This window comes from Gavialis gangeticus, unplaced genomic scaffold (genome assembly GCF_001723915.1).
Source record: "Gavialis gangeticus isolate Ggan-Ray unplaced genomic scaffold, GavGan_comp1, whole genome shotgun sequence".
Taxonomy (NCBI): domain Eukaryota; kingdom Metazoa; phylum Chordata; order Crocodylia; family Gavialidae; genus Gavialis; species Gavialis gangeticus.
The window spans coordinates 5,200,718-5,216,723 of NW_017728973.1; the positions used below are offsets into that span (position 1 = coordinate 5,200,718).

At 40.5% G+C, this 16,006-nt stretch overlaps 1 protein-coding gene across 1 annotated transcript in view; it reads left to right on the forward strand.

The window, feature by feature from the left end:
• The window catches only part of IKZF3 (IKAROS family zinc finger 3), a 90,051-nt gene that overhangs the window by 57,152 nt on the left and 16,893 nt on the right, over positions 1–16,006 (forward strand). The window contains exons 5-7 of the mRNA XM_019507143.1: positions 17–124; positions 842–1,009; positions 2,814–2,930. Of these exons, the coding sequence (XP_019362688.1) occupies positions 17–124; positions 842–1,009; positions 2,814–2,930 (393 nt within the window). The remainder of the gene's footprint in view (positions 1–16; positions 125–841; positions 1,010–2,813; positions 2,931–16,006) is intronic.

Genomic DNA, 16,006 nt, shown 5'->3' on the forward strand with positions numbered 1-16,006 from the left:
CTGGAGAGACATTCAGGTCCATATGACAACATCAGGCCAACTAGTGGAAAGATGAACTGTGATATCTGTGGCTTAGCCTGCATTAGCCTCAATGTTTTGATGGTTCACAAGCGTAGCCACACTGGTAAATATCCCTATATTATTCATGCAAGAGCTACATATTGAAAGCATGTGATTTTAGAGGAAACTACTGGTTAAAAGTGGGTAGGATCCTAGGATTGCTGGCTCCTTGCTTCTGTTCCTGACTTTGCATATGTGACTTTCAGCAAGTTACCTAAGCTTTCTGTGCCTTATTTCATTTATTTACAAATTAAGTACAATGATATTTAGCTATCTAATTAGGGCCAAATGTTTGGAAAAGCATGGTTGTGAGGTTTTTTGAGAATTTGGGATGAAAGGCACTAGCACTTCTCTTAAGTACCTCGGTCAAAAATCATGAGTTAAGTTGTTTTGCTTGGCTCCTGGATCATGTCTCTCTTTGTACGTTGCCTAGCAACAAACCAACAATCACATTGAATACAGACCTAAAAGAAGGAAAGATTTTTTTTCCTAAAATTTGTTAGCACTTTACAATCCTCCTCCTTCAGAACAATTATTTCCAGTCCACAGAAAAGACTATATACATTTGATATGTTTCTCATAAATTGAATTGGAGTGGACGCATTTTGCCAAGTTCTATCACCAGACCCCCTTGTAACTTCCAGTAAAGTCAATGGAAGTAACATGTCTAAGCACAGGAACTGATCCAGTATCTCATTCTTTCCTGTTTCAAAAAGGAAAGGGTGAGGGGAAGTGTTACCCATGTAACCATTAAATGTCCTTTTTTGTATGTCATTTTAAGGTGAACGGCCATTCCAGTGTAATCAGTGCGGAGCTTCCTTTACTCAGAAGGGTAACCTTCTCCGCCACATTAAACTACACACAGGGGAAAAACCTTTTAAATGTCATCTTTGCAGTTATGCCTGCCAAAGGAGAGATGCGCTAACAGGTCACTTAAGGACACATTCTGGTAAGTGACTACAAAGACACTTCACCTGTTATCAATGTGTGTCACTAGGACATCAGTTGTGGTAAATAAAAAGGGATAATCAATGTTGTTTAATTTGCCTGTCTCATTCTGGTGAGTTAAAAATTAGCAAGGACCTCTAGGTTTCCTTATAGTTAATTCCATGTAGGAATTAATTTATGGCCTTCTGTATAGGGTGTGCTGGAGGAAAGAATTCATAGACAGCTCTACTTCTACGAGAAAGTGCTATGATAAAAGCTTAGCTACTGTATTTCATTATACTATATAACCCCTGGGTGTAGTCTGTCAGTTGCGTGATGTGGCCAAGCCATCAACCTCCCATTTTTTGAAGCAGAAGTAAAAAATGTTCCATTAGAGCTATGTCATCAGAATGACTCTCTTGGATGACAATACTCTACTGCTGAACAAGACCTTACCCTTATTTTTAGTGCCTTTCATCTGAATATCTTAAAGAACTCTACATGTTGGTTAATTCTTTCAATGCCCTAATAAGATTTTTTAATCATTTTATAGATGGGAAAGCAGAGGCACAAAGCTGTGGTAACTTCTCCCAGAGCTGAAGGTCACTCACAAAATCAGGAATCGAACCAATAAACTCTGTGTCCTAATCCTGTTCCTTAATGGCCAGATCTCACTTGCTCTGATTTTTACATGTCCTGTATTACATATAGATTTCAGAAGAAAGCATTAATTTAGAATAATCGATATTATCTATGGTACTACACTTCATAGAAAAAAGGCTTAACTCCACAAAGAGTCCATTTAAAATAAAATGATTTGACATGAATAAATAAGATCATGATTTGACCAGGTTCCAACACAGCAATACTAAATTCAGTCCTTCATCAAGAGTGAGATAGAATGTCATGTTTCAAACACTTCTCAGTCAGCAAAACAGTAGCCCACTTTTGCACAGTTGCCAAACTATGGGAATTACTGCTAATAATCTTACAGTCAGAAGCTTTTTGTGAATGAGTTAGGAAGAAACAAATAAATAAGACTTCTATTAAAAAGAATAAGGAGGCTGATTAATTGGTCATAATTTACATTAATAATATTATCATGGTATCAATAGATACATATCTATTATAGATGTATTTTATATACTACCTGGATATTTCTTTCATTACACAAAGTGCTGTATTTGCTTTGTTCAAACATACCTAGTTAAAAAATCTCAGACATTTTTAGGAATTCTTTATAAACTTAACAAATTTCCTAGGGTGAAACTCCTATCCCTGGGCCTCACAAAAATATGACTAATCTATTGGGTTTGGGGGCAGAGTACAAAATCTATAACTGTACCTCAGAACAGGGTGGGCACTTCCGGTTTCACTTTATCTTACAAGCCGGCATGCCAGTTAGTAGAGCATGCCGGCTTGTAAGATGCCGGATAGCACAGCTTTTACTGTATTTTAGTTGGTCTAATAAAAGATATCAGATCTACCCTAAGAACCTTGTCTGCCTACATCCTTAGACCAACACAGCTACAACCAACACACCCTGAGTTCTCCTTTGGTGCTTTTGTAGTGTATAGAAGACTTCTGCTGTAGTATGCTAATGGTGGACTTAAAGAATGAAGAGAACCTTTTATGGGCTCTTCATGCCAGAATGAATCTCAGTATTAAATAACCTTAATAGTACAAATACAATGTTTTATCCAGTTATACAGAAATGTGAAGTATTCTCCAGTTATGAGCTATCAGTAATTCTGTACTAGAATGTCAAATCACAGTGTTTCTTCCACATCTTTTGATTGTTTTGTCCTGCTGTCATTCTGTCCTAGTGGAGAAACCGTACAAATGTGAGTATTGTGGACGGAGTTACAAGCAAAGAAGCTCATTAGAGGAGCACAAAGAGCGATGTCGGACTTACTTGCAGAGTGCTGGCATGTGTGAGCCTGGTAAGTTTATCAAATCACAGTGTTTTGTTTTGTACATTGCAGTGCCTTAAAAGGGGCATCTGGCAAGCTGTTAATTTGCAGCTTGAATATAATTTTCACTACAGTAATTTTCAGTAACCCAAGGGGCTTCAGATCTTATAAAAGGGTTTAGTTTAATGCAATCCTCAGGCAGCTGGTTAAAGAACACTTTTATTTTAATCACTTCTTTATTTCACAGTTACTTTCAGTAAAACATTCAGAATACTTTGTACACAGCATTTCTGTAGGTGACACTCACATTAAGTTAAATTAGTTTTATATTAGCACTATTATGGGGTTTATTTTATTGGATGAGTTGGTTCCCATTTTTTCTTGACAGCAGAGGCTTACATCTGTGTGTTCCTTTTACAGATATTTTTCAGTAGAATACTATTGTCTGTTTCCCAATGCATCCCAATATGTAAGGATTTGAAAATTGTTTAAAATTTCAGTAATCAAGATTTAGGAGTTAGAAATGAGATGGTATTCTTAAAATCCTTAGAGTAAATCAAATTTTGCTCTGGACAGAAGCTAAAGTCTTGGGAGATGGCTTTATTACAGATTAGCTATTCAGAAGTAAATTATTCTAATATTATAAAGCCTTAGTCTGTCTGTATGTCTGTCTATCTGTAGCACTTTATTCGCGCTCCTACTGGTTGTCTGAAACAATCAATCAGAGTGCTGCAAGAGCGTTTTGGACAGGAGGCGGTGGTGGTGGTGAAGTTGAGCACCGCCATGATGACAGGGATGGAGTGGCTGGAGTGGGGCGGCGAGTCCAGTGCCACTGGCCACTGCAAGCAGCAGCAACAGAGCAGGGGGGCCAGGCCAGTGCTGCTGGCCTCCCCCGCCCCTGCTCCCTGCAGGTGGTGGCAATGGAGCTGGAGTGGGGAGAAGCCAGTGCCAGTGGCCTTGCCCTCCCTTCCCACCCCTGCTTCCTGCAGGCAGTGGCAACACAGGGTGCTGATTGAGGGGGATGGAGGGGATGTCGGGGCAAGCTTCCCCCTTCCCTCCCCCGCCCCTGCTCCTGGGAGACAGCGGCATTCCATCCCTGCCCCCCTGTCATTCCTGAAGGGCAATTGGCTAGTTCTACAATAACTCTGTATGTGGATTCTCTAACTGCAAAATAAGGATGCTTTGTTGTTCTTTGGTTTAATCCATTTTGAGAGTAGACTAAAATTAATATTCATACATGGAATTATTATGGAATAGCTAATGCACTTTAAATTCACATCTTATCTTAATCTAAATTAACTTTCCAGTGTAGGCAAGACTTTAAATGGAAAATATTGACTAATAATTAAAGAAATGGAAGTATTCATAGTATATTTAATTCTATTGCACATGGTGGATTACCATAGTTCAGCTTGTGACCAACTAAGTTGCCTGACTAAAGTACAGGGGCAGTTCTATTACCCGCTCTGGTCATATAAGTGCCCGCACTGCAGGAATAGGATTGCCCTCTAGAGACATGCAAATTTTTCCTTATTCATACAATAGGGTGCTTATGAACACAGAGGGTACAATAAGGTTTTTCACTTGGTGAAATAGAACACAAAACTTTTGGATAGAATTCTATTAGCTGACACATGTTTGCTTGGCATTTGAAGGGAAGCCAGGAAACTGGCATAGTATTCAAAGCCTAGGTTATGATGCTTTTTATTCTAAATTGAAGCAAAATAAAATAAAAATAACATTATTCTTCTAACGATAGTGCCTAAGATGTGTAATGACCAGAAATAGCTTATTGTTAATGCAGGCAATCTGATGTTACATTCTCTTTAATCCTCATAGTTTTCAGGTGCTAGAATTCCTTTATTGGGAAGGGAACATTTGTCTCCTTTTTAGAAAGCTCATTTGTGGTAACAGTTTGCATCTTGTATTTTTCTTTTTGCAATCCCAGTACATCAGTTCTGGATTTCTGAAAACATTTCACTGACAAAAATAAAGAGATACCACTCTGCCCTACTATAGCTCCTTTCATTGGGGAATTTCAAAGCACAGGCTTCGATGAATTAAATCCAACTAATGTAGGAAAGTGTTTGTATCCCCCTTTATTTAGGAAAAGAAAGGTTGTGGTTTGTCTTGCTAAAAGTTTACAGAATTAATCAGTAAGCAAAGTCTAACATCACAGAGTTCTGGCTTGCAGTCTTCTTCTGTAACAGCTAGAAAATACTTGCCATGCAAAACAGGCTTAAAGGGCCAAATCCTGTTTCACTGTTATACTCCGAAATATATATGTGGCTTATGTGGCTACATAACTGCTATCTTTGGCACTTAATGCCTCTGGCACATTGTAGTTAATATTATTTAACTAAAAAACAAGCAGTGGGATAATTGTCCCCTATTTGGAGGAAGACCCTGAATGCAAATCCAAAGCCAAACTGGGTCTCCTGCTTCCTGGGAAAGAACCCTAACCATGATGCTTTAGGGGAGGGGTGGGCAATTATTTGGGCAGCAGGGCCACCTAAGGAGTTTCAGTGAGCTGTTGCTGCCCTGGGGAGGGAGATGCTGATCCACTGTGATGAAGGGGTGGGGGCCTGACCTGGGGTTGCGGGGTTGGGGAAGTGAATTGATCCTTTCTAGCCCCTGGCCCATCCTCCCTCACCCACCACCAGGGACACTGGACAGAGCAAGTGGACGGGGTCTCTATGGATACCAGCCTGGGACCCCCGCAGGCAGAGTGTGCTCAACCAGGCGGATGGGATGGGGCCATGGATGGGCAGGGAGAAGTGTCTGGGAGCAGAACAGGTGGGCAAGGCCATGATCATGGGACAGTGACAGCACAGGGAGGGGGCCTAGGACAGAATTACAGTCTTCTCTTCTCCCTGTATATACCTGCCTGCAGGTATATATGCAGAACTGGTGCCCATAACAGGGACATGCAGAGAGTGGATTGTGGCTGTACCCTGGGCCCCAGCCCTGCACTGTAACTACCCTGCCATCCCAGTCCCACCTACCCGTCCCACTCCTGGATGCCACTCTCACTGTGGGCCAAGCACACCCTGCTTACAAAGCTCCTGGGCCACTCTCCATGGAGACCCCATCCACCCACCCTCCCACTCAGTCCAGCGACCCCAGCAGTAAGTATGGAGCTGATGGGCTGGGGTGCCCAGGCAGTGGGGCCAGGTCCAGCAGTGGTGGCAGAGATGCAGCCAGCAGCAGCTGGGCAGAATGAGCTGCTGCTGCAGGGGCTGCCAGAAAGCCAAGTCTGTCGGCTGTACTGCCCCTGCCCTACTGTGTTTCCCAGGACCACGGGACCACTTGCACATGACATGGCTCAGGCTGCTCCCTGTGCCTGGGGCTGGGTGTGGCTGAGGTACCCACTGTGGGCTGGATGGAATGCCTTGGCAGGCTGGATCTGGCCCACAGGCCATATTTTGCCCACCCCTGCTTTAGGGCCAAATTATTGGAGGCCTGCTACTGCCTTACTTCTGACAGGTATACTTGGACAATCCTTTTTTGACACAGGTGGAAATAGAATCCAAATGATATGCAAGTGCCGAAAATTGCAATTACAGAGCTATGTAAATGCTACTTGGGTGCAGAAATGAAAGTAGGATTTAGGCCAAAGTATCAAGCAGTTTACAGGGGGTTCTCAATTTCAGTTTCAATTCAATTACATTTGGTTCTCTTTTTTTTCCAAGGCAGAAAACTTAAATGTATGATTACTTCTGATGATAAAAGTGAAAATTACGATATTAAATTTCTGCTTGGTTTCTGTGGAGCATTTAAAAAAAGCAAAATTCCCTTAGTGGACATTATTATAAAAATGTATATATTAAAATATCTGAGGGCCTAGACTGGGCAGCGCACAGGCAGACCCCACCAGCCATCTTGGTTTACTGGGGCTATGTACGGTCCTCTCTATTTGGGTTCCAGTCTCTTACAGAGATGCTTGTAGCATAAAAAGTTGCACAACAAAAAATTCATAAAATAATGATTTATAGAAGTAAATTTCATTTGAGTTTGATAGGGTGCTTTCTTTTTAGCATGTAACATACTTCTTAGGGTATCAGTCAAAGTACATGGTGAACTGTGTCAGCAATGTTTTGATTTTCATGACAGCCCATACATACTATAACAGCATTATCATCCATATATGCTTCCATGGTGGCAATCATACTGAGATGTCCAACACTCAGAAATGTGGTCCTGAGAACTTTATATCTACTGTAGTTTTCTGCTTTACAGTGATTCTCATAATTGGTACTCATTTCAGAAAGGCAACATTTAACTTATCCAAAATCTGTGAAATGCAGTACCTAGTAAAGTAGTACAGTATGCCATAAATTGGTCACAGAGGAAATATAAATTTCCAGTACAGTATTATGCATCAGTACGTTCTATCTTTAAGACCTTCACACCTTAAAAACACTGCTGTGTTTTTAATGGTTTTGTAAGTTTTATGAAAAACAGGAACTCCAATCTTGCTGAGGCATTTCCATTCAACTCTCAACTGATTCGCGCTATGGTAGATCAGAGAAATGTAGGGTGGGAAGAGACCTCAGGAGATTATCTACTCCATCCCTCTATTAGACTGAAGTGGAAGAAGTATATCTAGACCATTGCTGATGTATGTTTACTTAATCTGTTCTTAAAAACTTCCAATAAATTAGAATTAGATTGGTTTGACATTATTTGTTCTTTATAAATCCATCCTGACTGCTTCTATTATCCTATTACAGTGTTTTTCAACTGTGGTCTGTGGATGCCTGGGGGTCTGCAGACTATGTCTAAAGGGTCCATGAAAGATGCCTATGATCAATCAAAAGTATGTGAATACCCACACTTAAAATTCAAAGGGGTCCGCATATCCATGCTAAATTTCCAAAGGGGTCTGTATCTTCATTCAAAATGTTTTAGGGGTCCACAAATGAAAAAAGGTTGAAACCCGCTGTCCTATTATCTTCTATGTACTTATAAATTAATTGCTTAGTAATTTGCCCTAGTATCTTTTTGGGTATCAAAGTAAGGCTCAGTGACCATGTCCTTCTGTTGTGCTATTTTTAAAGATAAGCACTGCCTTTAAAATTCTTCTCTAGTTCTGAAGACCTTGCCTGTCCTCCATAAGGTCCTGCTAATGCTTTGGTTAGTTCTTTTAGTATTCTAGGGTGACTCATTAGGTCCTGAACATCAGATGTTATGTTTTGTCCTCATTCAATTCAAAGAATGTGTGTTGATCACAATTGTTACAAAAAAAGCCTAACTTTAAAGTAATCAATATTCCAACAGTTCATACTTCAGTGTGTTCTTTTTTCTAATAGAAATGAAATCTTCAAATGTCAAGTCAGTGCTTCTCATACTGATAATGCTGCTGCTGTTTTTAATCATAGTAGCATCCAAAGGTTTAAGTGGGATACAGATCTCAATGTATTAGGTTTTTTAAACAGTGTAATGGGAGACGCTTTGGAAGACAAAAAGCAACAAGTAAATGTACTAAAGGTGTGCATGGAATGTGGAAAAGAAGTATGAGGGTAAAATCAATAGGAATGTGTGTAGTAGTTTGGGAGTGTTATTGTAGTTGTGATGGTTCAGGATATGTACAAGAGAGAAGGATTTTTTTGTGATAACTTTTAGTGGACTAACTGGGTTTGTTTACACACGCTGTTAATGCAATTGAGTAAACTCCAGCACAGTTTGTACTAGAGTTTATTGCTCCAGGCATGTCATTTGCACGTGCACCCGGGACCACAGCACATTGAACCAGGTCGGAAGAGCCTGAGCTGGCAGGGGGCCCAGAGGGTCAGCTGGCCAGCCCAGGGCTGCTCTGACCTGTCTCAACATGCTGCAAAGGTGTTGGCTACGGCACAAGTGTGCTCCAGTGTGGAGATAGGTATCCCCGGCACTGAAGCATCATCGTGCTGCAGCCAGCCCTGTCAGCACCTACACGTGTGTTGCTGCTCACTAAATAATGCCACCACAGGACAGTAGTTTTTTTTTTTTTTACGAGTACTAACCTATGGCAGCGTTTATTAGTTTACTGTGGCCTAATAGTGCCGCATATGTAAACCCTGAGACTTTACTACATAGCTAATTAAGCAACTCCACAGTAAACGTCTCTTATAGACATACCCACTGTGTAGTTGGGAGACCTGTTAGATAGCTTTCAGGCATCAAATGCTCTTCCTCAGGAATATGTGGTTACATGAGACTGACTGTGACCGTGATAACAATGAGTTGGTTTACCTATGAAGCAAGGGGACACATCAAGATCCTATTCTGGCTTTTTTAGATATTCAAGGGAAAATTTTCAAAAGTACCATAGTTACGTTTTCAAAAGTGATTGGGCACTTAGGAACCTAAGTTATTTTTGAAGATGGTACTTAGGCACTTTAGAAACTGTTACCTTCAGTCCCAGAACTGGATGAGTATGGTGATTATTACTGAAATAGATCAGCCTTTTTCATTTGTTCTTTTCTCTGAAATCCAGAGCAGGGTAAAAGGAAAAGTTCTGGGGTTTTTTTTGGAATGAAAGCCAGATACCTACTTTGCTGTAAGGCACAAAGAACAAAGCGGGTAGCTCTCTGTTTTGGGACCTGACTTTTAAATATAGTTAACAACATCTGTTTAGACTCCAGACAGGTCCACTTTTTTGGTTTCTATGCATTTCTCCACCTCTCAGGATGACAAAATCTTTAGCCAGTCCAATATTTTTTCATTCTTCTCTTTACTGATTTCCAAACTCAAATGCTAACACTTCTACATCTTTTTATGTCAGATTCATGTAAAACTACTTTAGGGTCCATAGGATCTCCACACAAGTTGAGGAATATTTAATCTTTTTAATGACTGTTGAACAAAATCCATATATCTAAAGTCACATTCAAAAAGCTTAAATGTGATATCATGAAATTGGAAATCATGGAAATCACATACTCTCAATGCCTGTTTCATTCTCTAACATACTTACAGTATGTATCTCACAAGGAAGATGAGGCATATTAATGAATGTTTATAAAGTTCTTTATGGTCTAAGGAAAAAACAAAATATTAATAATGGTAGTATCATCAGAATGCAAAGTATGCTGTGGAAACACAATGTATTGCTCAAAAATAAAGTGAGGAAGGGCTTTTAAATTATCATGTGAAACAAATGGACTAAAAGAAAGGGCAAATGTATACATATACATCATCTACATATACATATATGTGTGTATGTATATATCCATATATATATCCCCCAGAACTGTAGTTAAACAATATTTTCACTAGTGTTGAAGCAATCCATTCTCTTAAAATCTTAAATAATTTTTCATTCCAAGCTAGTTTTAATGTAACTTTTCCCAAATGTAGCATTCTGATAGTATTAGTGAAAAAAGATTTTAGGTAATAATTTTATTAGAATGTGGCTCAGTCACTGATAACAATCTCTGGTCACATCCTTCTCATTGCACAATAACCTACCTTTCTGTTCCACCTCCATTATGTAGTGACCACACAGTGATGTGACAGGAAACAATGCCTCTAATTTGAGCTTCACTTAGCACTTTAGGGTTTTGCTAATGATGCCCGCATGTTCTAAAAATTGTAGTCACAGTTACTGTGTGACAGAAACCACATTATGGAAACAATTAATTAAAGGCCAAATGATAAAATATTAATGCTCATGACTGGAAGTAAAGTACTAGTTCTCTCTCACTATAGTATAATATTATTACTAGTTCATAGACATGACTCTTTGAAGAAAAGAGCTGTTTCATCTAATGGTTAGAGTAAAGACTGGTGTGGTGGCCAGTAACAACGAATAGCTCATGTTTATATAGTACTTTTCATCACTAAGTGCATCTACACATACAATTAATACAATGTGATAAACTGTGGTCCAGCTTGCTTTGGAGAACACTGCTCCTGGGCACAGTGTCTACATTACACCCAGGATAGCAACACTTTGAGCCAGGTGGAGTAGCCCCAGGCTGGCAGCAGGTTCAGGGGGTCAGCCCTGGGTTCCAGGTAGCAGCGTCAGGCAGTGGAGGGGCTGGCTGGGGGCAAGAATGCTGAAACTGAAGAGCCGTGTGGATGACTGCATGAGCCTGCTTGTAGCCCAGGGCTGTTCCCAGGGCCTATCACAGGGGGGGCCAGGAGGGCCATTTGGCCCGGGCCTCTCATTCACAGAGGGATTCAAATTTAGACTTTTGACGTTATCTCCAAATGAAGTTATACATACAGACACAGAGATACACTGACAGGATTGAAAGAAGAAGACGTTCATCATACAACTTTAAACTTGTGTCCCATTACCAGGCCACACCGCCTGTAGTGCACCATGAATTAATATTTTTTTAATATACCGGGAGCCTCAAAAAATGGAAGTGGCCTGGGCCTCTCTCGACCTCTGAGAGGGCCTGGCTGCTCCACTCCAGCTGAAAGTACTGCTGTCCCGGTCACCATCCACATGTGCATTGCAGCACAGTAAATAACTCCACGATAAGATAGTACTGTCTCTGACAGTATCTTATGAGAGGCCCGGGCCAAATGGCCCTCCTGGCACCCCCTGTGATAGTACGGTCTCTGACAGTACTATCTTATGGCAGAGTTAGTTAATTTACTGCACCCTAATACCAGCGCAAGTGTATGCAGTGATGCTTTATTGCTGATCAAATTAGTCAACTCTGCAGTAAAGCACAGTAGTAGATGCACCCACTGAAATGCAAATACTCTTGGAGTACAACAGCATTTAAAGCTCTTCATGGGAGTCTGAGACACTAAATGAAAAATGCCATAACCAGTTGTAAATCCAAGGCAAGTTTGCTAAGCAGAAAATATTACTATTTGTTTGAAAGTGGTCAGGCCACAGAGATAATTATGTCCTAATCTTGGGACAATTGCTGTAATGAAGAGCTTGACTTTTGTTTCATCTGGAAGACCTCTTCTCATAATCATGACTATTAATTATGAGGGCTGTGGCTAGTACTAGCTAAGAGGGAAGAGTTTTATAAGTCTGTGACATTTGCTGCAGTACTCTTGTAGTTTTTGTTCCTGTTCTTCCATTAAGGTAAATTGAAGCCAAGATTATTTGGTATAAATGATGTTTCAAGATTGCAGTCTGTAGTAAATCAAACTCATTAAGGGTCTAGATTTTTCTTCTGTCTGTACTTGCACAAGTGACTTGACCCTCCCTGCCATAAAAGCCAGAATTTGTTTTCACGTAGTTGTTGCTTTAAATCCAAGTATTTCTGAACTATCTGAGGGAAATAAATGACAAAGTACCTGTGCAAGCTATATGTAAATTATAGTATTATCTCCATCTTGAAATGCACCATGTGTCCTTGGAACACCTTATGAACAAAGGTAGAGAGAGGGAATCAGGACAGCTGCACTCCATTCGCAACTTTACCACAAATTACGATCTTGAACACTTTATTTCTTCTGAGCCTTACCTCTTTCATCTATGAAATAGATATAAAGAAACCTACCCTTTGAGGATTTTTTTTTGTAACTTTAGTGACAAAAATGCTTCTTGACTGCTAAGCACTTTTCTTTGATCATTTATTAAATAGTTCACAATGAAGAGGTAAAAGAAATCATTACAAACCTGATGCTGGTTGAACAAAGCTGCATTGATTACGTGTGGGAGGATATAGCAAACCCTCAGCCACCCATGTCATAAAACAAACAAATGGCTTTCTAAAAGTATATTATGCAGAGGTTGGCAAAGATCTTTTAAAGCTTACAAATAGAATGTGGTATGTTTTTTTAAAAATAAATGACTGCTGGTATGCTGCTAGCATGCAGAAGAAAACCATGAAATAATGAAAGACATACAACAATCTTAAAGATTTGACATTTACAGATGACACAGAACAAGCTATGTAGGTCAATAGTTATTGTCTCTTCAGCAATCTCTTCTGTGCAGAAAATGTCAGTATTACCTCTGTAGGAAACTGTTTGCCTTTTTTAGAGTATAATGTATTAATGTTCCATCAGTAGTAAGTGGCATTTATAAAACAAATAATGCTATTAAAATGCTAGGGATAAAACCTAGCATGGTTTTGGGGCTGAGTAAGGTGTTTTGTAGTTACCATTCCTTACTCCTAGGATTCTGCTGATAGATGTAGGAATGGGAACTGAGAATGTGTACTTAAAATAAAACAACATGGAGGGAAGAACTAAAGAGAGGAAATGTAGAAAGTTTGAGAGGTGTACAGGTGCCTGAGAGAATAATAAGAAATAGAAAAAGCAAACAAATTATTATAAATTCCAGTAGGATTTGGGAAGAAAAAACCAAAAAAGCAGTAATGTTATCACACAGATTTATTATGTTCATTCTTGCTTTGTTTCTTATTCCACTGAGAACCTGGGGGAAAAATGCTCTTAATTGGAAAATATATTATTATAAGCATTATTAGTATTACTATTAGTATTATTATTATTTGGCTTGTTTTGGGTGTTCATTGGGCACATCTACACATTAGGCCTGTGTGAATCAGCAGCGATCCAATCTGGCTTCGGATCCGGGCGCTTCGGATGGCCACGATCTGATCTGGAGCTCCAGACTGGGTTTCCGCCTTGATCCGGCCGAAGTGGCTCCGAAGCTTTGGAGCCACCTCAGAGATCCGGCCATAGGGTACAATGGGGAATCAATGAAATATCTATAACTTTGTTGTTTTTGTCTGATTTGGATGAAACTTGCAGGGATGGTAGCCTCTGCTGAGAGCATGAAACCTTCCAAGTTTCAAGAAGATCGGTGCAGGGGTTTGGGGGGAACTGCACCCCAAGCTGCATACAAGCAAAACTCGTGCCATGGGTGACACTGCGTGTGTTAAGGCTCAGCGGGGTGACAGCTGCAGGGATGGTGGCCCCTGCTGAGGCCACGACGCCTGCCAACTGTTCAGGAGGTCGGTGCAGGAGGGTTCCAGGGCCCTGCACCCCTAGCTGCTGACAGGCAAAACTCGTGCCAAGACTGTGTCTGTCTTGGGGCAGTTGATTCTTTCCTCTCCTTAGCCTGGTTTCGTAGGTGCTAATTGATGCTCGTTAAGTAGTAGCTAGGTCCTGTGTATTGAGCTGGTCCCTGAGTCCCTGGTCCCTGAGTGAATCATTATTGATTGATTGGTAACTGGTAACACAGCAGCTTAGCAGCCAGGCCTGCGGTAGTGTCTCCCCTCGCTGCCCCAAGCCAGAGATGGTCAGTCCCACAGAACCCATGGCATGAGTTTTGCTTGTCCACAGCTTGTGGGGCAGTTCCCCCCAAGCCCCTACACTGAACTTCTTGAAACTTGGCAGGCTTTGTGGTCTCAGTAAGAGCTACCAGCCCTGCAGTTTTGACCCCCCTTTCCCCCCCGTGTTGTAACATAGACGTGACAGGAGTTTTGCTTTCAAGAATTTGAGGGAGTTGCCCCCAAACCCCTGCACCGATCTTCTTGAAACTTGGCAGGTTTCATCCTCTCAGAGGCTACCATCCCTGCAAGTTTCATCCAAATCCGACAAAAAACAACAAAGTTATAGATATTTAATTGATTCCCTGTTATACCCTATGGCCAGATCGCCAAGGCGGCTCCAAACCGCTTCGGAAAGCCTAATGAGGCCAGTGCTTCGACCCGGATGTGCTGCTTCGGACCCCGAAGTGTCCGAAGCTTCTCTGGATCCAAAGCTCTGTCCAAGCCTCGCACAGCCCTACTACACATGTCCCTACTGTGCAGTTGTTACTGTGCAGTCATTTAGTACTTGCTTTAGCAAATATGAGGATTTAAAAAAAAGTACTTGCTTTAGTACTTTAGCAGGTACTAAATGACTGAGCACTAACCACTGTTACCACGCAGTCACAGCAGCACATAGGTCGATTCCAACCCTACTGAGATCATTGCTACTGCGCAGTAGCATTGGCGTCATGGTTTGTGCTCACTGATGCTACGTCACCATAGCGTAGCTCTGCTACGGTGATGTAGTATCTCATGTAGATGCTCCCATTTTATTGTTACTGTTAATACAATGCTGCTTTATATAAAGAACTTGTCAAGTTACAAGCTTATTGGGTGTGGGTTTTTTCAGAACGTGGTTGGAAAACTTTCAGAGATAACCTCCAGGATGCATAAGCAATGGTGCCGGGAATTCAGTAGAGCTACTTTTCCTCCTAAATTAGTATTGAACCAATATCCCAGTATGGTGCCGTCAATTGCTGAATTATTGGATGTTCCAGCTTTTGGATGAGGTATAAACTGACATCCTGGCATTGAAGATCTTATGGCACTGTGTGCAAGAGTTAATCCAAAAGTCCTGGTTAAAATCCAACTTAGCTAATTACATTGTGTCTGTCTGTCTTTCCTATGCAGTTTCTACTGTTGCTGATATTCTGTCTTTCTCACACATTCTCATGAAAATTGTTATGTAGTATTTCTATACTGTCTGATGCTAGAAAAAGCTGAATGCTAGCACCCCATAAAGTGATCTTTGTTTATATTTGTATTGGTTTTTTAAGTTTGAAAGGCTTGTTGGGACAATTTGGAAAAAAAATCACAATAGAAAAGTAATTATTTTTAAGGCACCATAAATGTGCTCTTTTTGAGTTTATCATATAAATCAATGGGGTTGTACCCCCATGAAACCAGAGAAACACATGCATGAATCAGACTCTGCTATCCTATGAGTCATAGTCATAGCTAGATTTCAGGCCTGGAACAGTTTGATACTGAGCACTTATGAAGCACTTTACATTTTCAAAATGCTGTATAAACATTAAAAAATAATTAAAGTTGAGGTTTGGTGAGTCATGCTTAGTACTGACTGAAACTCATTTCATACTACTGACAGTAACAGTAAACAAGTAAGTATTAACGTATTTTGAAATGAACAAAAAATGCCACACAATAGCTTAGAGGAGGATGATACTGCATTTTGGTACATTTTACATTATTTCTACTGTTGCATTATTGGCAACAAAAATACATTGGCCTACATCTAATACCTCATAAAGGGTGAGTCTACACATGCATTAATGCACTTTAGTTAATGTGCATTAAATCTAGTGCCTCCATTGTGAGGTACTAGGAAAATGCACATTATAGGCATCCATGCATGTTCTCTAGATGTGGTGGGAGAGGCTCTTTAATTACAGCAGCTCCAGG